Here is a 23,801-nt window from a genome sequence, read left to right on the forward strand (position 1 = left end):
TGTGGTGCATATGGACTTCCAAAAGGCATTTGATACAATGTCACACAACAGGCTTGTGACAAAAGGTGGAGCTCACGCAATAAAAAGAACAGTAGCAATATGGATATGGAATTGGCTGAGTGACAGGAAACCAGAGAGCTGTGGTTAATGGATGTTTTATCGGGATGGAGGAAGGTTTGTAGTGGACTTTCCCGGGGGTCAGTATTGGGACCTTTGTTTTTCCTGATATATTAATAACTTAGATCAGGGTTTTTCAGTCAGGGTCGCGACCCGCGGGAGGGTCGCGGACCGGTGTCGGGAGGGTCGCAGAGAGATCGGTTGTGGCGTCCCCATCGTGGAAAGAAGTCCCCAATGGCCACGACTGGCTTTTAGAATGCCGGCCGCAGGCAGTCCTCGATTGGTTGCGGCGTTTAAGGGGGCGGGTAGCGTGAGGCTGAGCTGTGTGCTGGTCACCGTCAGGCCAGGTTTGTTGGCGAGGAATACTGATCAAACGAGGCCAGTCAATACGGCTGACACATGTCAACACTGGAAGAAACCTACAGTCATCACTTTGTGTCGCCACTCACTGGAAACCAGGAATTAAGTGCTTTTGGTGAGAATGGAGAAGGATGTTTGGATAATACAATGCAGTGGAACCAGTAAGAAATGTTGAGACATTGTTGTGATGTTCTTTGTTTGTTTAAATTAATATTATTAAGGTTGTAGTGTTGCTACAAAGAACATGCAGACTTTGTACTAAATCAAAGTCAATTTATTGACACTACGTTATAAACTGTGAATTCTTAAGTATGCTGAAAAAGCTAAGTATTAGACCTAACTACAACACACAGAACTACTGAAAAAACGCAACTGGCTCTAACCTCTTCACTACCTCACTCCAAGATCACCCAGACCACCGCGTGGCCCGTGAGATGTGCTCTTACTCCATCTAGTGACTGGATGCTGTAATTGCATACTATGCTACATGATCATTCATATATACAAAGATGATGGGTGGGATTCTCTCATCCCGTGGCAGAGTGTCCATGCCGTCGTAAACGCTGTCGCCAACACAACATGGTGCAGGACTACAGGAGCCGGCGCGTAGGAAAGGAGGCCCCCAGCCAGAGAGACCGGCCCGCCGATTGGTGGGCCCCGATCACGGGCCAGGTCGCATCGGTGGCCCCCCCGGGGTCGGCGTCTACCCCCGCCCACAGGCCGCCATCCGACTCTTACACGCTGAGTTCCCGCCGGCTGAGAGCAGGTGTGGACGGCGCCTGCAGGACTCAGCGTTTCGACTACTGCCGCTCGGCCCATCCTGGCCCGAGGATCGGCGGGCCGGCCGCGTACAGCAACCGGCGCCGTGTCAAACACGCTGGCGCCATCGCGTGCCGGAGTCGGGGCAGCGTGGCCCGGTCGCGGGGATTCTCCGACCCGGCCCCAGGCTGAGAGAATCCCGCCCGATATACTATATATATACAAAGATGATATACTAGATATCATTACACCCCCCTTTCTTTGCAAATTTTGAAGTTTATATTACATTCAAAATGTATATTTACGATTACATTCACTTAGATGATGATCATGTTTCAATACACATGCAAAATGTTCACAGATTTAGCCGATCAGGCTTCTTCCTAATTCGTTGCGATCTTCTCCGTCCTCTAGTCGGACTCGATATAGATTGTTGTGGAATCAAAGTCGCATCTTGTTGCGTATGGTTGCATTTGTTGCGTTGTCTTTCTCAGAGTGACTTTTTTTTTCTTTTCTTCCAGTCAATCTGGCCCGTGCAACCCGTGATTGCCGGTTCGTAAAAGAATTCAAACTGGCCAGGCTGTGATTCCATCAGGTATTCTTTCGTAATGACTTCATTGGTGAAATACTCGTTTGGTTCAAAGTGAAACTCCAGAGTAAATCTCATTGGCTGTCCAGGATCTGAAAATTTCATCTTTAAGTCTTGTAAATGCTTTAAGATAGGCTCATCATGCTCCAGTATCATGTCACAGAATATGTCCACATTCCTGAAAACTGTTAAACAAAAGTCTGGAATATTGTTTGGGCGCTCCATTTCTTCCTTCACTTTGTCATCGCATGCATGGAGGCTTACTTGTTTTCGATCAATGAGTTTCCGCAGTATATCTTGTTTTTAAAAAAAAGTATTTTAATTAAGGTTTTGCAGAATTTTTCATAATAAAACAGTAGTAACAATAATAACAAAACAAACTAGAGTGAACATTAACATAGTGCAAAAAGAGAGTATACAATAACAATTAAATAGACACTACCCCCACGTGACTCAGTCTTCCCACACCATCCCAATGAAGCACTCAGCATCTTACTGGGGATGCATTGTTGCGCAAAATGGTTCTTTTTTGCCACATTTGGCACATATTTTTCCATATGTAGGAAATTTATGTCGAGGATGAATCTTTCCACACATCTTCCACGAAATGGACGCTTCAACATCTTTTCTAAAAGGCTGCTCGGACCCCGTTTTTGGTTGAATTGCGACACAACATTAATGTCATCGCTGGAAGCTGCCGTTTTCGTGCCATTTTCATGGAGATGAATCTCCTTCATTCTTTTCAATGATGCTGGGCAGTGTCATGATATTCAAACACACATCACAACACACACATCATGATAGACACTTGGGGGTCGAGAAGTGCAGACGGAGGGCCCGAGAGGCGGTATACTGGCATGGCATCAGTGACGACAATGCCAACATGGTGATCAACTGTACAACCTGCCAAAGGTTTCAGCCGGCGCAACCTCCTGAGACGCTTCTGCCCCATGAGCTGGTAACGTCCCCGTGGGCGAAGGTGGGTGTCGACCTATTTCACGTGCTTGGCATGGACTATGTTATCACCATGGACTACTTCTCCAATTACCCAGAAGTCATACGCCTGCACGATCTGACGTCGTCTGCTGTCATCAGGGCCTGCAAAGACACCTTTGCTCGCCACGGCATTCCGATGACTGTCATGTCGGACAATGGGCCCTGTTTTGCCAGCCATGAATGGTCGTCCTTTGCAGCCTCGTATGGCTTCACACACGTGACGTCCAGCCCTCTGCATCCCCAGTCCAATGGAAAGGCGGAGAAGGGCGTTCACATTGCCAAGCGGCTCCTCTGCAAGGCTGCTGCTGCCGGATCGGACTTACACCTCGCCCTGCTGGCCTATCGCTCGGCCCCACTAGCCACGGGTCTCTCGCCAGCATAGCTGCTGATGGGTCGCGCCCTCAGAACCACTGTGCCTTCCGTCCTGGCACAAACAATAGACCATGCTCCGGTACTGCATAGGATGCAACTGCAGCGCGATTGCCAGAAGAGATCGGATGACACAAGGGCAACTGATCTTCCCTCCCTGGCCCCTGGAGACAACGTCCGCATTCATCTACCAGACGGTGGCTGGTCAGCACCTGCCGAAGTTCTCCGACGCGTGGCTCCCCGCTCGTTCCTGGTACGCATGCCGGATGGATCCGTGCGTAGGCGCAATCGGCGAGCCCTTCGCCTACTTCCACGCTCGCAACGGAACCATACACAGACGCCGTGCCCTCCACTGGTTCCTGATAGCGACTTTGTGGAGCTGCCATATACCATGCCCCTTCTGTCGCCGCCCGTGGCCAGGCCCGCACCTCAGCCGGTGGTTCTCGACCCACCCTTGAGGCGGTCAACCCGAATTCGTCGCCCACCTACTAGACTGGACTTATTATGAGACTGTTCACATGTCAAGTTTTAGCAACTACTGTATTGTAACATGTCACTGTTTTATCGTTCCAGGTCTCGTTTGATCGGACCACATTTCAACGTTCTTCTTCTTTTGTTATGGTACAACCTCGTTAGCATGCCACACCTGACATCGCCCCTTGTATATAGTTACGCCACATGTACATGCTGTAAATATCACACACACCTTTAGCTGCACTCAGGACACATTCATATTTATAACCACGTAGGCACATAATCTTGTAAAAAAGGGGGGATGTCATGATATTCAAACACACATCACAACACACACATCATGATAGACAGACCAACAGACCAATTAGCACACATTTCACGACAGCCAATCACAGACAAGAGCAGACACAGTATAAGACAAGAAACACGACACCTGCTGGCAGTCCATCTGGAGACAGGACAAGGTCAGGACCTCATTAACAAGACACTCACACAGTCACCATGTGCTGAGTACCAAGACAGATGTGTAAATAACTAGTTGGAATAAAACTGCGTTGTACCAATCGCAACCGTGTTGGTTCGTCTGTACCTCAGAGCACCCAACACCACAGGCAGCACGATAGCACAGTGGGTAGCACTGTTGCTTCACAGCTCCAGGGCCCCTGGTTCGATTCCTGGCTTGGGTCACTGTCTGTGAGGAGTCTGCACGTTCTCCCCATGTGTGCGTGGGTTTCCTCCAGGCGTTCCGGTTTCCTCCCACAAGTCCCGAAAGACGGGATATTAGGTCATTTGGACATTCTGAATGTGGTGACTAGGGGCTTTTCACAGTAACATCATTGCAGTGTTAATGTAAGCCTACTTGTGACAATATAGATTATTATTATATTATTATAGGCCCACTTTCCCACCAGTAACCCTGTAACCCCATCTAAGGTTCACATCTTTGGACACTAAGGGGTAATTTAGCATGGCCAATCCACCTAACCTGCACATCTTTGGACTGTGGGAGGAAACCGGAGCACCCGGGGGAAACATATGCAGACATGGGGAGAATGTGCAAATTTATTTTATGAAAATTCTGTGTCCTGAAGATAAGATCAAAATGAATAAAGTCTAAGGTAGGTGAAATGCCTTTCCAAAAGCTGTGAACCAAAGAAATCTGGGTTTGTGAACAAGTGTTGTGAGCACAAGCCTTCCCCATGGGCAGCACAGCAGCGAGGGAGTTTCACATTTACTGGGCTTCCAAGCCTCTCAGTTTGATTGAACATTGGTCCTTTGCTGTATCCACATTCTGTTGACCCTGGCAGATTGCACTCAGTCTGGAAAACCCATGTGCTCGCTGTTAAGGCTAGAGTCCTGAATTAAATCCACAATTAATTGAGTACTGAAATATTTAAATGACTTACCCAACAGTTCCACGGGCTGTTTGTGATCAATGCAAACTGGATTATTCAGCCTCACTATGACACCGTCTTAATGTGTTCCTCAGTGGCGCAGACAGCTGCTACTCCCCCAATCCCATGAACTTTAGCGAAGTATCCAGTGTTGGTTCACAAGCACACACCTTTACATTATGCTGGGGATGGACTGGCACTAATCCCTCACATGGATTTTCAAGGCCAGATTTCCTGGCACTTGTCTTAAGTCTTTTCTTTATATTCATAAACAAGCACCTTACAGTCTTGCTGCCCTGTCATATATCATATCAATGCATTTCTATAAGATGTCTGTTTTTGAGGTGAAAGAATCCTTGCTTCACAAGACATTTCTCATAGCAGTCTTCCTGTTCAAACCAAGGCTCAGCCTTGTCTCTTTGGCGAATTATTTATTTTAGCAAGACACTTGGCGGTAGATCAAAATGAAGCCAGGGCTAACAAATTATAAATGATAGTAAGCAACAGCAATTTCAGATAATTGAATTTTCTTTGGGGGAACAAGTTATCAACTGGAAATATTTCATTTACTTTAATGCTACCAAAGATTTATTTTTGGTTAAAAGAGATCATCATCAATGGCGCCCTTGTCTTCTTCCTTATCTTGCCCACTCCTAATATGATGTTATTTCTTCCTTTTTTTTTAGTACATGGAGAAGCCAGAATTATGGATATTGTTCATGATTGAGATTGCAATCTGAATATCCATGACAAGATTAATATTCTGCTTCCAAGGCCACCATGACAAATGCTACTTTTTATTCTTTATCCCTTCATTCTCCATGCCAAGCATCTGCATCTGTATTGCCTAATTCACAAAGGAATAGTTCTTCTTGTAGGTAGTGGTCATCCATGAATGAAGGTGAAACTTAAGGTGAGACTTACTGAAACACATTATTTGTTGGCACACCTATTTACCGTTGTTGTGTCTGCAATATTGGTAACGTAATCCAGAAGTCTGCATTAAATACACTAAGTAACTTTAGCTACCTTGCGTCAGATGATTCAAATCATAAATCTACTAGGTTTGAAACTTATACTTCCTTGTATGCCTTCACCCATTTCATGCATTTCATTGTGCATTTTGATTGCATTGTGCTGAAGAATGCTTTGATGCATCCGGGTTTGGCAGCATGACTCCGCTTCAGCTGTGAACATGTTCCCCTTTAATCATTCATTTTTCCGTTTCCATTTCTGAGTCAAACAGAATATTCCAGCTGAGAAGATCAAAGGGAAACCTAGCTTCAGATCTCTTCGAAGGCCACTCATTGACCAGCTACTTTTTACCTCTTCAAGCTGACTTTTCTCTTTAGCGGGAAAACTGTTGGCTTCCAATTCAAGGCTTCCCCTTCTGGAATCTGAGGTGAGAACTTATCTTTGTGGCGCATCCCTGGTGCCAACCTGTGCCCAACTATCTCATGGCACAGCAGGGCAATAAACACACAGCCAATTTGCCTTTTCTAGAAAGTGACAAGAATGAACATTTCCATCAGAAATTACTCATAACTGCTGGCAACTTATAATGCTATTTGAGGAGATTTAAAACATAAATTATAGCGATATTCAAGATTGGTTTGGTAAAGAAACTGACATATATTTACATTTTAGTTTTTGCTCTATAGATCCAGGTGCACAAACTCTTGCCTTTTTTTAAACCAATGTGTTTCTTTAGTGTTTTCCAGTTAACAAGCAATCTTTGTTATCCGAGATCTCCCTTCCTGGGCTCCCCATTCAAATTGGATGAATGTCCTGATGGGAACATGAGGACAGGAAATTTATCCTCCTCTAACAATTCATTATTCCATGTTTGTTGTGTTTTCACATTAGTTCCAGGGAATAAATATCTTGTGTGGCTTTTTTGGTGATTACTACATTTTAGGAGAAATTTATCACTATTCTCTAAATGAGACATAATTCTGAAATCTGAAAGGAGGTTTACTATTAATGGTGAATTAAGGTATCCAATGGAAAGTTACACTCAAACTGTGCCATCCAAGCCATTCAACAAACATGTTCTTTGTTGAAAGCCAATTACTGCGGATGCTGGAATCTGAAGCAAAAACAGAAAATACTGGACAATCTCAGCAGGTCTGACAGCATCTGTGGAGAGAGAAGGGAGCTAACGTTTCGAGTCTGGATGACTCTTTGTCAAAGCTGTTCTTCGTTAATGGGTTTGATTAGAATATAAAAACTGAGGGAAAGGAATAAAGAGGAAGAACTTACATTTATGATGCCGTTTCATGTCCTCACAGCATCTAAAGTGCTTCACAACCAATGGAATATATTTTGAAGACCAAATACCATTATTATGTTGGAAGAACTGAAGTCAATCATACAGTTGTTGGTAAATTTAACACCATCTTTTTCAGTAAATCATACTCTCTCCACAGAGATGGGGAATTGCCTCTTAAACCCATATACACTAAGGTAAGTCAAGAGGGCTAGAATACAAGACCAGGGATGTACTTCTGAGGCCTTATTTGGAGTATTGTGAGCAGTTCTGGGCCCCGTATCTCAGAAAGGATGTCCTGGCCTTGGAGAGAGCCCATAGGAGGTTCACAGGAATGAGCCCTGGAATGGACAGCTTGTCGTATGAGGAACGGTTGAGGACCTGTACTCGTTGGAGTTTAGAAAGATGAGGGGGGGATCTTATTGAAACTTACATGATACTGCGAGGCCTGGATAGAATGGATGTGGAGAGGATGTTTCCACTTGTAGGAAAAACTAGAAGCAGAGGACACCATCTCAGACTAAAGGGACGATCTTTTAAAACAGAGAGGAGGAGGAATTTCTTCAGCCAGACGGTGGTGAATCTGTGAAACTCTTTGCCGCAGAAGGCTGTGGAGGCTAAATCACTGAGTGTATTTAAGACAGAGATATATAGTTTCTTGATTAATAAGGGGATCAGGGATTATGGGTAGAAGGCAGGAGAATGGGGATGAGAAAAATATCAGCCATGATTGAATGGCGGAGCAGACTCGATGGACCGAGTGGCCTAATTCTGCTCCTACGTCTTATGGTATATACTCACATAAAAGTCACATTTTTAAGACCAGTTTTTTAGGCCAAAGATCCAGGGGTTGACATTTACAGAGTAATGCACTTGAGAGATTCACATGCATGCTTGATTTGAGCTCCTTTTACAACTTTTTGTCTGACCACAGTAGATTTTTAAAAAATCAGATAGACTTGCCAATTGCATGACTGTTTACTGTTACATGCTTTGGCCATAAAAGACATGATCAGGCAAGTTTTCTTGAATTGAAAAAAAAAGAAAAGATGAGAGTTTATTTTGTAGTTAACCCTGCCTAAGTCAAAATAACAAAAACGCTCTGGGTTGGAATAACAAAATAACAAACACACGGGCGAGCCGCGGACAAAGGAGAAGTCCATTGAGTTCGGGCAGGGTTCTCCAGTCGCCGGGCAGACGCGGCCAAGAGATTCCCGCCCTCTGATTTTCACATACATATGCACACACACACCAGCAGTTCACACACAAACTAGCAGTACAAACACAGTATACACACACACACACACTAGCAGTACACACACAAACTAGCAGTACAAACACAGTATACACACACACACACACTAGCAGTACACACACACACAGTATACACACACACACAGTATATACACATACACACTAGCAGTACACACACAGTATATACACACACTAGCAGTTCACACACAAATTAGCGGTACACACACACGCAGTATATACACACATACACCAGCAGTTCACACACATAATAGAATACACACACACACTAGCAATACACACACATAGTATACACACACACACACACACTGGCAGTACTCCCAAAAGAGTATACACACACACAGACTAGCAGTACACACACACACACAGGATACACATACACACGCTAGCAGTACACACACACACAGTATACACACACACACTAGCAGTTCACACACAAACTAGCAGTACACACACACAGTATACATACACACACTAGCAGTACACACACACACAGTATACACACACACACTAGCAGTTCACACACAAACTAGCAGTACACACACACAGTATACATACACACACTAGCAGTACACACACACACAGTATACATACACTAGCAGTACACACAACACATGGTATACACACACACACTAGCAGTTCACACACAAACTAGCAGTGCACACACACTGTATACACACACACACTAGCAATACACACACACAGTATATACACACACACACTAGCAGTTCACACACAAACTAGCGGTACACACACACACAGTATATACACACACACCAGCAGTACACACACACACTAGCAATACACACACATAAGTATACACACACACAGACTAGCAGTACACACACATACTAGCAGTACACACACACACGAGCAGTACACACACACAGTATACATGCACACACACTAGCAGTACACACGCATTATACACACACACTAGCAGTTCACACACATACTAGCAATTCACACACACAGTTCACACACACACACTAGCACTTCGTACACACACTACCAGTTCACACACACAGACACACACTAGCAGTTCACACACACACAGTATACAAACACACACACACATTAGCAGTTCACACTCATACTAGCAGTTCACACACACACACAGTATACACACACACACAGACAGACACTAGCAGTTCACACACATACTAGCAGTTCACACAGACACACACAGTATACACACACAGTATACAAACACACACACACAGACCCACACTAACAGTTCACCCACATACTAGAAGTTCACACACACACAGTATACACACACAGTATACAAACACACACACACAGACCCACACTAACAGTTCACCCACATATTAGAAGTTCACACACACACAGTATACAAACACACATACACAGACACATACTAGCAATTCACGCACACACAGTATGCACACACACAGACACATGCTTGCATTTTACACACATACTCGCAGTGCACACACACATACACACACACTCATAAGAACATAAGAACATAAGAACTAGGAACAGGAGTAGGCCATCTGGCCCCTCGAGCCTGCTCCGCCATTTAATGAGATCATGGCTGATCTTTGTGGACTCAGCTCCACTCTCCGGCCCGTACACCATATCCCCGAATCCCTTTATTCTTTGGAAAGGCATCTATCTTATTCTTAAAAACGTTTAAAGAAGGAGCCTCAACTGCTTCACTGGGCAAGGAATTCCAGAGATTCACAACCCTTTGGGTGAAGAAGTTCCTCCTACACTCCGTCCTAAATCTACTTCCCCTTATTTTGAGGCTATGCCCCCTAGTTCTGCTTTCCCTGACCAGTGGAAACAACCTGCCCGCATCTATCCTATCTATTCCCTTCATAATTTTATATGTCTCAATAAGATCCCCCCCGCATCCTTCTAAACTCCAATGAGTACAGTCCCAGTCTACTCAACCTCTCGTCATAATCTAATCCCCTCAACTCTGGGATCAACCTAGTGAATCTCCTCTGCACTCCCTCCAGTGCCAATATGTCCTTTCTCAGGTAAGGAGACCAAAACTGAACACAATACTCCAGATGCGGCCTCACCAACACCCTATACAATTGCAGCATAACCTCCCTAGTCTTGAACTCCACCCCTCTAGCAATGAAAGACAAAACTCGATTAGCCTTCTTAATCACCTGTTGCACCTGCACACCAACTTTTTGCGACTCGTGCACCAGCACACCCAGGTCCCTCTGCACAGCAGCATGTTTTAACATCTTACCGTTTAAATAATAATCCATTCTGCTGTTATTCCTCCCAAAATGGATAGCCTCACACTTGGCAACATTGAATTCCATCTGCCAGACCCTAGCCCATTCACCTAACCTATCCAAATCCTTCTGCAGACTTCCGGTATCCTCTGCACTTTTTGCTTTACCACTCATCTTAGTGTCGTCTGCAAACTTTGACACATTGCACTTGGTCCCCAACTCCAAATCGTCTATGTAAATTGTGAACAACTGCGGGCCCAACACTGATCCTTGAGGGACCCCACTAGTTACAGGTTGCCAACCAGAGAAACAACCATTTATCCCTACTCTCTGCTTTCTGTTAGTTAACCAATCCTCTACCCATGCTACCACTTTACCCTCACTGCCATGCATCTTTAGTTTATACAGCAACCTTTTGTGTGGCACCTTGTCAAAAGGTTTCTGGAAATCCAGACCCATGCTGCGTCAGCCCAATGGCACAATTTCCCTCCAGGTGCCCCGCTATTTCCTCCTTAATGATAGATTCCAGCATTTTCCCTACAACCGAAGTTAAGCTTACCGGCCTATAATTACCCGCTTTCTGCCGACCTCCTTTTTTTTAAACAGTGGTGTCACGTTTGCTACTTTCCAATCCTCTGGGACCACCCCAGAGTCTAGTGAATTTTGATAAATTATCACTAGTGCGTTTACAATTTCCCTAGCCATCTCTTTTAACACTCTGGGATGCATCCCATCAGGGCCAGGAGACTTGTCTACCTTTAGCCCCATTAGCTTGCCCAATACTGCCTCCTTAGTGATTACAATCATCTCAAGGTCCTCACCTATCATATCCTTATTTCCATCAGTCACTGGCATGTTATTTGTGTCCTCCACTGTGAAGACTGACCCAAAAAACCTGTTCAGCTCCTCAGCCATTTCCCCGTCTCCTATTATTAAATCTCCCTTCTCATCTTCCAAAGGACCAATATTTACCTTAGCCACTCGTTTTTGTCTTATATATTTGTAGAAGCTTTTACTATCTGCTTTTATGTTCTGAGCCAGTTTACTTTCATAGTCTACCTTACTCTTCTTTATGGCTTTTTTAGTAGCTTTCTGTTGTCCCTAAAGACTTCCCAGTCCTCTAGTCTCCCACTAATTTTTGCCACTTTGTATGTTTTTTCCTTCAATTTGATACTCTCCCTCACCTCCTTAGATATCCACGGTTGATTTTTCCCCTTTCTACCGTCTTTCTTTTTTGTCGGTATGAACCTTTTCTGAACACTCTGAAAGATCGCTCGGAAGATTTTGCACTGTTCCTCAACTGCTTCACCATGAAGTCTTTGCTCCCAGTCTACCTTAGCTAGTTCTTCTCTCATCCCATTGTAATCGCCTTTGTTTAAGCACAAAACACTAGTGTTTGATTTTACCTTGTCATCCTCCAACTGTATTTTAAATTCCACCATATTGTGGTCGCTCCTTCCAAGAGGATCCCGAACTATGAGATCATTAATCAATCCTGCCTCATTATACAGGACCAGATCTAGGACCGCTTGTTCCCTTGTAGGTTCCATTACATACTGTTCCAGGAAATTATCCCGGGCACATTCTATAAACTCCTCCTCAAGGCTGCCTTTACCAACCTGGTTAAACCAATCGATATGCAGATTAAAATCTCCCATGATAACCGCTGTACCATTTCTACATGCATCCGTTATTTCTTTGCTTATTGCCTGCCCTACCATCCTGTAACTATTTGGTGGCCTATAGACTACTCCTATCAGTGACCTTTTCGCCTTACTATTCCTGATTTCCACCCAAATTGATTCAACCTTGTCCTCCATAGCACCAATATCATCCCTTACTATTGCCCGGATGCCATCCTTAAACAACAAAGCGACACCACCGCCCTTACCGTCCATTCTATCCTTTCGTATAGTCTGATACCCTTGGATATTTAACTCCCAGTCGTGACCATCTTTTAACCATGTTTCAGTAATGGCCACTAAATCATAGTCATTCACGATGATTTGCGCCATCAACTCATTTACCTTATTTCGTATACTACGAGCATTCAGGTAAAGTACAGTTATGCTGTTTTTTATGTCTTTGTTATGAATCCTAACACCTTGATCAGTAACTTTTCACAAATTATTTTTCCTCTTACCCTTTCTCCTAATTTTCCTGGTCTTTGAACCCATATCTCTACATAATAACCTGTCACGTAACCTGCTGCCTTAATCTCCATTAACCATTATACTGTCCATAGCTTTACACTTCCCTTCCCCCCAACTTGCTAGTTTAAAGTCCTTGTGACCAACCTATTTATCCTATTCGCTAGAACAGTGGTCCCAGAATGGTTCAGGTGAAGACCGTCCCAACGGTACAGGTCCCTCCTGCTCCAGTACTGATGCCAATGCCCCATGAAATGGAATCCCTCTTCCCCGCACCACTCCTTTAGCCACGTGTTAACTTCCCTAATTTTCTCAACCCTATGTCAATTGGCACATGGCTCGGGTAGTAATCCAGAGATTATAACCCTGGAGGACCTGTTCTTTAATTTAGTCCCTAGTGTTTGATAATCCCCAAACAGGTCCTCTTTCCTAGTCTTACCTATGTTGTTAGACCCAACGTGGACCACAACAACTGGATCCTCCCCCTCCCTCTCCAAAATCCTTTCAAGCCGATCAGAGATGTCTCTCACCCTGGCACCGGGCAGGCAACATACCATGTGGGACTCTCGATCTGGCTTACAAAGGATGCCATCAATCCCCCTAATTATAGAATCCCCTACAACTACCACTTGTCTTTTTGCTCCCCCCTCTTGAATGGCTTCCTGTACCACGGTGCAGTGGTCAGTCAACGCATCCTCCCTACAGCCCACTTCCTCATCCACAAAGGGAGCAAGTACCTCATACCTGTTGGACAAGGTCAAGGGCTGAGGCTCCTCAACTCCTAAACTCAGGATCCCCCTACCTGCCTCCCTTGCAGTCACACCACTCTGTCCCTGACCACTGTCGAATTAACAGAACTTATTCTACCGGGTGTGACTGTTGTGGTGGTATGTATTAGGGGTCATGTGGGACTGTGAAGCCGTGATGCTATTGGCTGACAAATCCCGGGTCCTGGTTGGCTGTTGACTCCTGGCTCCGCCCTGAAGGCGGAGTATAAGAACCCGAGCTTCTCCCCGCCGCTTCATTCTGTTGCTGAACTGCTGGGGACAAGTCTCGCTTAATAAAGCCTCATCGACTTCATCACTACTCGTCTCTCTCGTAAATCATTGTGCGCTACAATTTATTAAGCGAGCTTAAAGGACTATGGAGCTCCGGATCGCCCCGGAATGCCTGCGGATCAGCCCCCACGCAGCGAACTCGGCAGCAGTATTTAAACACTGGCAAGCATGTTTTGAAGGCTACCTCCGAATGGCCCCTGGCCGGATCACAGAAGACCAGAAAATGCAGGTCCTGCATTCGAGGGTAAGCCCGGAAATTTACCCTCTCATAGAAGACGCAGAGGATTTCTCGACGGCGCTCGCATTACTGAAGAGCATCTACGTTCGCCCCGTGAACCAGGTCTACGCGCGCTACCAACTCGCAACGAGACGGCAATCTCCCGGAGAATCGCTAGAAGAATTCTACGCCGCGCTGCTAATTTTGGGACGGGGCTGCAACTGCCCGCCGGTGAACGTGATCGAACACACGGACATGCTAATTCGTGATGCGTTTGTGGCAGGTATGAACTCTCCCCAAATCCGCCAAAGACTTTTAGAAAGAGAGTCGTTAGGACTTTCAGAAGCACGGGCCCTTGCAGCTTCCCTAGATGTGGCCTCGCAAAACGCCCGCGCCTACGGCCCCGACCGCGCGGCAGCCCCTTGGGCTCCGTGGACCCCCGTCGCGACAAACCCCCCCCACCCCTCCCTCACAGGCTTGCGCAGTTAAAGCGCCAGACCATCCCGGGGGGGCCCGCTGCTATTTCTGCGGGCAAGTGAAACACCCCCAGCAGCGCTGCCCGGCCCGCGCAGCTATTTGTAAAAGCTGCGGCAAGAAGGGCCATTACGCGGCAGTGTGCCGGTCCCGGGGGGTCGCCGCAATCCCCGGAGAAGAATGAGCCCTGCATAGCCCAAACGTTCCCCAACCCCCCCCCCCAGCACCCCATGTGCGACCCGCGGGTGCCGCCATTTTGGGTCCCGGGCACCACGAGGGGAGGATGGGCACCGCCATCTTGTGACCCCCCAGCCACGTGCGATTCATGGGGGTGGCCATTTTGTCCACCCCCGACCACGTGCGATCCATGGGGGCGGCCATTTTGTCCACCCCCGGCATCGTGCGATTCATGGACGCCGCCATCTTGGATGACAACAAAGGACCCCAGCATCGACGGCTCCACGGGGTCCGAAGAAGACGCCGCGACACTACGACCACGACTGACTTCGGTGACTCTGGATCAATCACGGCCCCAGACGCTCCATACGACGACAACAACGGTGCTGATCAACGGACATGAGACATCATGCTTGATCGACTCCGGGAGCACCGAAAGTTTCATTCACCCAGACACGGTAAGACGCTGTTTTCTGACCATCCATCCAAGTACGCAAAAGATTTCCCTAGCTGCAGGATCCCACTCCGTAGAGATCAAAGGGTTCTGCATTGCGAACCTAAAGGTGCAAGGGAGGGAGTTTAAAAACTACAGGCTCTACGTCCTTCCCCAACTCTGCGCGCCCACATTACTGGGATTAGATTTCCAGTGTAACCTGCAGAGCCTAACATTTCAATTCGGCGGCCCAATACCCCCACTCACTATCTGCGGCCTCGCAACTCTCAAGGTTGAACCGCCGTCCTTGTTTGCAAACCTCACCCCGGATTGCAAACCCGTCGCCACTAGGAGCAGACGATACAGCGCCCAGGACCGGACATTTATTCGGTCTGAAGTCCAGCGGTTGCTGAAGGAAGGCATAATCCAGGCCAGCAATAGTCCCTGGAGAGCCCAGGTGGTAGTAGTAAAGACCGGGGAGAAGCAAAGGATGGTCATAGACTATAGCCAGACCATCAACAGGTACACACAGCTAGATGCGTACCCTCTCCCCCGCATATCCGACATGGTAAATCGGATTGCCCAGTATAAGGTTTTCTCCACCGTGGACCTCAAGTCCGCCTACCACCAGCTCCCCATCCGCCCAGGTGACCGCAAGTACACAGCCTTCGAGGCAGACGGGCGTCTATACCACTTCCTAAGGGTCCCATTTAGGGACCTCGGTCTTCCAACGGGAGATGGACCGAATGGTTGACCAGCACGGGTTGCAGGCCACGTTCCCGTATCTCGACAACGTAACCATCTGCGGCCACGATCAGCAGGACCATGACGCCAACCTCCAAAAATTCCTCCAGACTGCTAACGCCTTGAACCTCACATACAACGAGGAAAAGTGCGTTTTTAGCACAAACCGATTGGCCATCCTGGGATACGTAGTGCGCAATGGGATAATAGGCCCCGACCCCGAACGCATGTGCCCCCTTATGGAATTTCCCCTCCCCCACTGCTCCAAAGCCCTGAAACGTTGCCTGGGGTTCTTTTCATATTACGCCCAGTGGGTCCCCCAGTATGCAGACAAGGCCCGCCCGCTAATACAGACCACTACCTTCCCCCTGTCGACAGAGGCTCGCCAGGCCTTCAGCCGCATCAAAGCGGATATCGCAAAGGCCACGATGCGCGCCATCGACGAGTCCCTCCCCTTCCAGGTCGAGAGCGACGCATCCGACGTAGCTCTGGCGGCCACCCTTAACCAAGCGGGCAGACCCGTGGCCTTTTTCTCCCGAACCCTCCACGCCTCAGAAATCCACCACTCCTCAGTGGAAAAGGAAGCCAAAGCCATAGTGGAAGCTGTGCGACATTGGAGGCATTACCTGGCCGGCAGGAGATTCACTCTCCTCACCGACCAACGGTCGGTAGCCTTCATGTTCGATAATGCACAGCGGGGCAAAATTAAAAATGACAAGATCTTAAGGTGGAGGATCGAGCTCTCCACCTTCAACTACGAGATCTTGTACCGTCCCGGAAAGCTGAACGAGCCGTCCGATGCCCTATCCCGCGGCACATGTGCCAACGCACAAATAGACCGTCTCCAAGCCCTCCACGAGGACCTCTGCCACCCGGGGGTCACTCGGTTCTACCATTTCATAAAGTCCCGCAACCTCCCCTACTCTGTGGAGGAGGTCCGTACAGTCACCAGGAACTGCCACATCTGCGCGGAGTGCAAACCGCACTTTTTCAGGCCGGATAGAGCCCACCTGATCAAGGCTTCCCGCCCCTTTGAACGCCTCAGTCTGGATTTCAAAGGGCCCCTCCCCTCCACCGACCGCAACGCATACTTCCTGAACGTGGTGGCCGAGTACTCTCGTTTCCCCTTCGCCATCCCCTGCCCCGAAATGACAGCGGCCACAGTCATTAAAGCCCTTGGCACCATATTCACACTGTTCGGTTGCCCCGCATATATCCATAGCGACAGGGGGTCCTCCTTCATGAGTGACGAGCTGCGCCAGTTCCTGCTCAGCAAGGGCATAGCCTCGAGCAGGACGACCAGCTACAACCCCCGGGGGAACGGGCAAGTAGAGAGGGAGAACGGCACGGTCTGGAAGACCGTCCTGCTGGCCCTACGGTCCAGGGATCTCCCAGTTTCCCGGTGGCAGGAGGTACTCCCGGATGCTCTCCACTCCATCCGGTCGCTGCTGTGTACCACCACTAACCAAACGCCTCATGAGCGCCTCCTTGTCTTCCCCAGGAAGTCCTCCTCAGGAACGTCGCTGCCGACCTGGCTGGCGGCCCCAGGACCCATCTGGCTCTGGAAACATGTGCGGGCGCACAAATCGGACCCGTTGGTCGAGAGGGTTCACCTTCTCCACGCGAACCCGCAGTACGCCTACGTGGCGTACCCCGACGGCCGACAGGACACGGTCTCCCTGCGGGACCTGGCGCCCGCCGGCAACACACACACCCCCCCGACACCGATCATCCCCTCCCTACCACCGGCGCACCCCGCGACCGCCCCCTTCCCGGGAGGATCGGTCCTCCTCCCGTGCCCGCCCAGGCGTGAAACAGGAACGAACACCGAAACGCTTCCGGAGACGACAACGCCTGAACAAGCACCTGCACCACCACCGGGGCTGAAGCGATCGACGAGGAAGACCAGACCGCCCGCTTGACTCGTGGCATCGGCGTGACACCAAGAATGTTGTTGGACTGTAACAAAAAAAAATGTTGTTCTTACTAATATTGTAAATAGTTTCACAAACCTTGTACATAGCCCAGTGTAGGGCTAAAACTGTAGTAACATGCCCGAAATTTTCCTCCCAGGACCAGCCTTGTAAACCCCTACCACCATGCGAACCACCACCCCGCCGGGTTCCTTTTTAACAAGGGGTGAATGTGGTGGTATGTATTAGGGGTCATGAGGGACTGTGAAGCCGTGATGCTATTGGCTGACAGATCCCGGGTCCTGGTTGGCTGTTGACTCCTGGCTCCGACCTGAAGGCGGAGTATAAGAACCCGAGCTTCTCCCCGCCGCTTCATTCTGTTGCTGAACTGTTGGGGACAAGTCTCGCTTAATAAAGCCTCATCGACTTCATCACTACTCGTCTCTCTCGTAAGTCATTGTGCGCTACAACTGCCTCCTGAAACAAAGCGTCCAGGTAATGTTCCCCCTCCCTGATGTGCCGCAGTGTGTGCAGCTCGGTCTCCAGCTCATCAATTCTGAGCCGAAGTTCCTCGAGCAGCCAACACTTGCTGCAGATGTGGTCACTGACGGTCTCAATGGGATCCACCAGTTCCATCATCATACAGCAACAGCACATCACCTGTCCAGCCATATTCAACTAGTAATTAATTTAAATATTTTTTTAAAAACCATTTCTTTATAGAACCTCAAGGATAAACCCGAACACCAACAAAAACACAGCCACTCACCCGAACTCAGTCACTCACCTAAACTCAGATGCACTCTGTTCCAATCAGCACTCCGTGTCTAAAGGCACTCCTGCCACACCTTTTGTGCACTCACCTCTCCCAGCACTGTCCCGGCTCTCTCCTCCCGCGCTTTTTAAATCTTCCGGCTCTCTCCTCTCGCGCTGTTTTCGCTGTCCCGGCTCTCTCCTCCCGCTCTTTTTAAATCCCCTGGCTCTCTCCTCCGCCGCTGTTTTCGCTGTCCCGGCTCTCTCTGCTCCCGCACTGTTTTCGCTGTCCCGGCTCTCTCCTCCCGCGCTTTTAAAATCTCCCGGCTCTCTCCTCCGGCGCTGTTTTCGCTGTCCTGGCTTTCTCTCCTCTCGCGCTGTTTTCGCTGTCCCGGCTCTCTCCTCCGGCGCTGTGTTCGCTGTCCCGGCTCTCTCCTCCGGCGCTGTTTTCGCTGTCCCGGCTCTCTCTGCTCCCGCGCTGTTTTCGCTGACCCGGCTCCCTCCACCCGCGCTTTTTAAATCTCCCGGCTCTCTCCTCCGGCGCTGTTTTCGCTGTCCCGGCTCTCTCCTCCCGCGTTTTTAAAATCTCCCGGCTCTCTCCTCCGGCGCTGTTTTCACTGTCCCGGCTCTCTCTGCTCCCGCGCTGTTTTCGCTGTCCGGGCTCTCTCCTCCCGCGCTTTTTAAATCTCCCGGCTCTCTCCTCCGGCGCTGTTTTCGCTGTCCCGGCTCTTTCCTCACGCGCTTTTTAAATCTCCCGGCTCTCTCCTCCGGCGCTGTTTTCGCTGTCCCGGCTCTCTCCTCCCGCACTTTTAAAATCTCCCGGCTCTCTCCTCCGGCGCTGTTTTCGCTGTCCCGGCTCTCTCCTCCCGCACTTTTAAAATCTCCCGGCTCTCTCCTCCGGCGCTGTTTTCGCTGTCCCGGCTCTCTCCTCCCGCGATTTTTAAATCTCCCGGCTCTCTCCTCCGGCGCTGTTTTCGCTGTCCCGGCTCTCTCTGCTCCCGCGCTGTTTTCGCTGTCCGGGCTCTCTCCTCCTGCGCTTTTTAAATCTCCCAGCTCTCTCCTCCGGCGCTGTTTTCGCTGTCCCGGCTCTCTCCTCCCGCGCCTTTAAAATCTCCCGGCTCTCTCCTCCGGCGCTGTTTTCGCTGTCCCGGCTCTCTCCTCCCGCACTTTTAAAATCTCCCGGCTCTCTCCTCCGGCGCTGTTTTCGCTGTCCCGGCTCTCTCTCCTCTCGCGCTGTTTTCGCTGTCCCGGCTCTCTCCTCCGGCGCTGTTTTCGCTGTCCCGGCTCTCTCTGCTCCCGCGCTTTTTAAATCACTCACAGTATATACACACTCTAGCTGTTCACACAGACTCGCAACATACACACGCGGCACACACATACATAGATTATAGAGTGGGGAGGAGAGATTAAATAATTTACAGCCCAGTAAATTTAAAAGGGTACATGGTTTTTGTAGGTTGGTGACTTGGCTGCTTCAGGCTGAACTCGGTGGTCCTGCTGATTGCAACACTGAGGTGGTTTAAAGTTATAGACAGACAGTTTAGCTGGTCTTCTGGAGACAGCAGAGCTGGATTAAGTTCTGTGGTAGGCTATATTAGGGGTTTCGCGGTACCTAGGTGGGATGTACCTTATACTGTAGTAGGAGTGGTGGAACCTGCCTGCTGGTTCCGCCCAACAGGCGGAGCATAAGAGTCTGTGTTTCACCCACAGCAGTCATTCTGTACTGGAGCTGCTGGGGTAACTGCTTGTTCATTAAAGCCTTCAATTGGACTACAATCTCGCTTCAGTAGTGATTGATCGTGCATCAAGTCCTTTTCAACATTTCTCTTTGTGGAGTCTGGAGCTTAAACACACAAAGAGTTGGCTTGTCACATGTCCAGCTCTCCCCAACAACCCAGTGACCCAATTATGGGCACGGCTAGTGGAATCAGTTACTTTGGTTAGATCAGAGCTGCGAATTCCTCCCTCAGACTGAGTACCATTGTCCAAGTGGAGATGTTTCATAGTTTGGTTCCACCTAGTTGAGCACCCAGGTGATTGTCTGGATGCTTTGCTAATGAGATTGGAGATGACCCCCATTCATCTCTTTCAAGGCCATTGTAAGTGTATCCTTTAAAAACACTTACCTTCACAGGAGCAGGCCAGTCGATTTCAGCGGGAGCGGTGCGCAAGTGAGTTCTGGGAGGTAAGTTTATCCATTAAAAACACTTAACTTCACAGGAGCAGGCCAGTCGATTTCAGCGGGAGCGGTGCGCAAGTGATTTCAGGGAGGTAAGTGTATCCTTTAAAAACACTTACCTTCACAGGAGCAGGCCAGTCGATTTCAGCGGGAGCGGTGCGCAAGTGATTTCAGGGAGGTAAGTGTATCCTTTAAAAACACTTACCTTCACAGGAGCAGGCCAGTCGATTTCAGCGGGAGCGGTGCGCAAGTGATTTCAGGGAGGTAAGTGTATCCTTTAAAAACACTTACCTTCACAGGAGCAGGCCAGTCGATTTCATCGGGAGCGGTGCGCAAGTGATTTCTGGGAGGTAAGTTTATCCTTTTTAAAAAAACACTTCTTTTCTGTTTTATTTTTTTCGACCCGCGGACTTCTGGGAAGACACCCCCCCCCCTCCCCCCAACCAATAAATTCTGGTGGAGAGGAAACCTGAGACACTACACGTGTAGTGTCTCCCACCCGCCCTCCTCCTCTAACCTAATAATAAGACCCATTGGTGTGAGGTAAGTGCCATATTATATTATTATTATATTATATTATTAGCATTGTGCAGGTCAAGGTTCGGAGGTGGAGGAGCAGTCTCTGTCAGGGAGAGAACCTGAGAACATCTAAGACACTCAGAAGGTAAGAAGGTAAGTAAGTGATTTTTACTCATTTTTACTTTTATACCTTTTTCAAATTGTGTGTGTCGGGGGAAACTGAAGCGACATCACAGAAAAGCTGTGACCTGAGTGGCTGGTTGGGAATCTACACTAAATTAAAAAAATTAAGCATTGGTAACTAATTAAACATAATGACTTAATTATAATTTAGAGGGGTATCTAAGCCAGAGATCGGAGAGTACAATATTTAGCTTTCGCATTTCTATTAGAAATCTAGTGCTAGGAAACAGATAGTTAACAGTAACTTTGAAATTTAAAAAAATATATATGAAAAAAAAAAGATTTTAAAAATTTTTTTAATTTTAATTAATTGACGCAATGTCAGCTAGAGGGGTGCAGTGCTCTGACTGTGAGATGTGGCAGGTCCTGGAGGCTTCCAGCGTCCCGGGTGGCTTCATCTGCAGAAAGTGCACCCAACTGGAGCTCCTCACAGACCGCATGGTTTGGTTGGAGCAGCAATTGGATGCACTTAGGAACATGCAGGTGGCGGAAAGCGTCATAGATCGCAGTTATGTAAATGTGGTCACACCCAAGGTGCAGGCAGAGAAATGGGTGACCACCAGAAAGGGCAGGCAGTCAGTACAGGAACCCTGTGGTTGTCCCCCTCTCGAACAGGTATACCCCTTTGGATACTGTTGGGGGGGATAGCCTATCAGGGGAAAACAGCAGCAGCCAGAGCAGTGGCACCATGGCTGGCTCTGATATTCAGAAGGGAGGGTCAAAGCGCAGAAGAGCAATAGTAATAGGGGACTCTATAGTCAGGGGCACAGATAGGCGCTTCTGTGGACGTGAAAGAGACTCCAGGATGGTATGTTGCCTCCCTGGTGCCAGGGTCCAGGATGTCTCCGAACGGGTAGAGGGCATCCTGAAGGGGGAGGGCAAACAGGCAGAGGTCGTTGTACATATTGGTACTAACGACATAGGCAGGAAGGGGCATGAGGTCCTGCAGCAGGAGTTCAGGGAGCTAGGCATAAAGTTAAAAGACAGGAACTCTAGGGTTGTAATCTCGGGATTACTTCCTGTGCCACGTGCCAGTGAGGCTAGAAATAGGAAGATAGAGCAGCTAAACACGTGGCTAAACAGCTGGTGTAGGAGGGGGGGTTTCCATTATCTGGACCACTGGGAGCTCTTCCGGGGCAGGTGTGACCTATATAAGAAGGACAGGTTGCATCTAAACCGGAGAGGCATAAATATCCTGGCCGCGAGGTTTGCTAGTGTCACACGGGAGGGTTTAAACTAGTATGGCAGGGGGGTGGGCACGGGAGCAATAGGTCAGAAGGTGAGAGCATTGAGGGAGAACTAGGGAATAGGGATAGTGGGGCTCTGAGGCAGAGCAGACCGGGAGAAGTTGCTGAACACAGTGGGTCTGGTGGCCTGAAGTGCATATGTTTTCATGCAAGAAGTATTACAGGTAAGGCAGATGAACTTAGAGCTTGGATTAGTACTTGGAACTATGATGTTGTTGCCATTACAGAGACCTGGTTGAGGGAAGGGCAGGATTGGCAGCTAAACGTTCCAGGATTTAGATGTTTCAGGCGGGATAGAGGGGGATGTAAAAGGGGAGGCGGAGTTGCGCTACTGGTTCGGGAGAATATCACAGCTGTACTGCGGGTGGACACCTCAGAGGGCAGTGAGGCTATATGGTTAGAGATCAGGAATAAGAAGGGTGCAGTCACAATGTTGGGGGTTTACTACAGGCCTCCCAACAGCCAGCGGGAGATAGAGGAGCAGATAGGTAGACAGATTTTGGAAAAGAGTAAAAACAGCAGGGTTGTGGTGATGGGAGACTTCAACTTCCCCAATATTGACTGGGACTCACTTAGTGCCAGGGGCTTAGACGGGGCGGACTTTGTAAGGAGCATCCAGGAGGGCTTCTTAAAACAATATGTGGACAGTCCAACTAGGGAAGGGGCGGTACTGGACCTGGTATTGGGGAATGAGCTCGGCCAGGTGGTAGATGTTTCAGTCGGGGAGCATTTCGGTAACAGTGACCACAATTCAGTAAGTTTTAAAGTACTGGTGGACAAGGATAAGAGTGGTCCTAGGATGAATGTGCTAAATTGGGGGAAGGCTAATTATAACAATATTAGGCGGGAACTGAAGAACCTAGATTGGGGGCGGATGTTTGAGGGCAAATCAACATCTGACATCATAGAATTTACAGTGCAGAAGGAGGC

General features: G+C 48.5%; 1 protein-coding gene across 1 annotated transcript in view; it reads right to left on the bottom strand.

Annotated features, from left to right (window-relative positions):
* Nucleotides 1-1,492: 1,492 nt before the first annotated feature.
* Nucleotides 1,493-23,801, bottom strand: part of LOC140425728 (nucleosome assembly protein 1-like 1-A) — a 371,940-nt gene continuing 349,631 nt past the window's right edge. The window contains exon 6 of the mRNA XM_072510197.1: nucleotides 1,493-2,121. Within this exon, the coding sequence (XP_072366298.1) occupies nucleotides 1,727-2,121 (395 nt within the window). The 3' untranslated portion in view covers nucleotides 1,493-1,726. The remainder of the gene's footprint in view (nucleotides 2,122-23,801) is intronic.

Source organism: Scyliorhinus torazame, chromosome 1 (genome assembly GCF_047496885.1).
Source record: "Scyliorhinus torazame isolate Kashiwa2021f chromosome 1, sScyTor2.1, whole genome shotgun sequence".
Classification (NCBI taxonomy): Eukaryota; Metazoa; Chordata; class Chondrichthyes; order Carcharhiniformes; family Scyliorhinidae; genus Scyliorhinus; species Scyliorhinus torazame.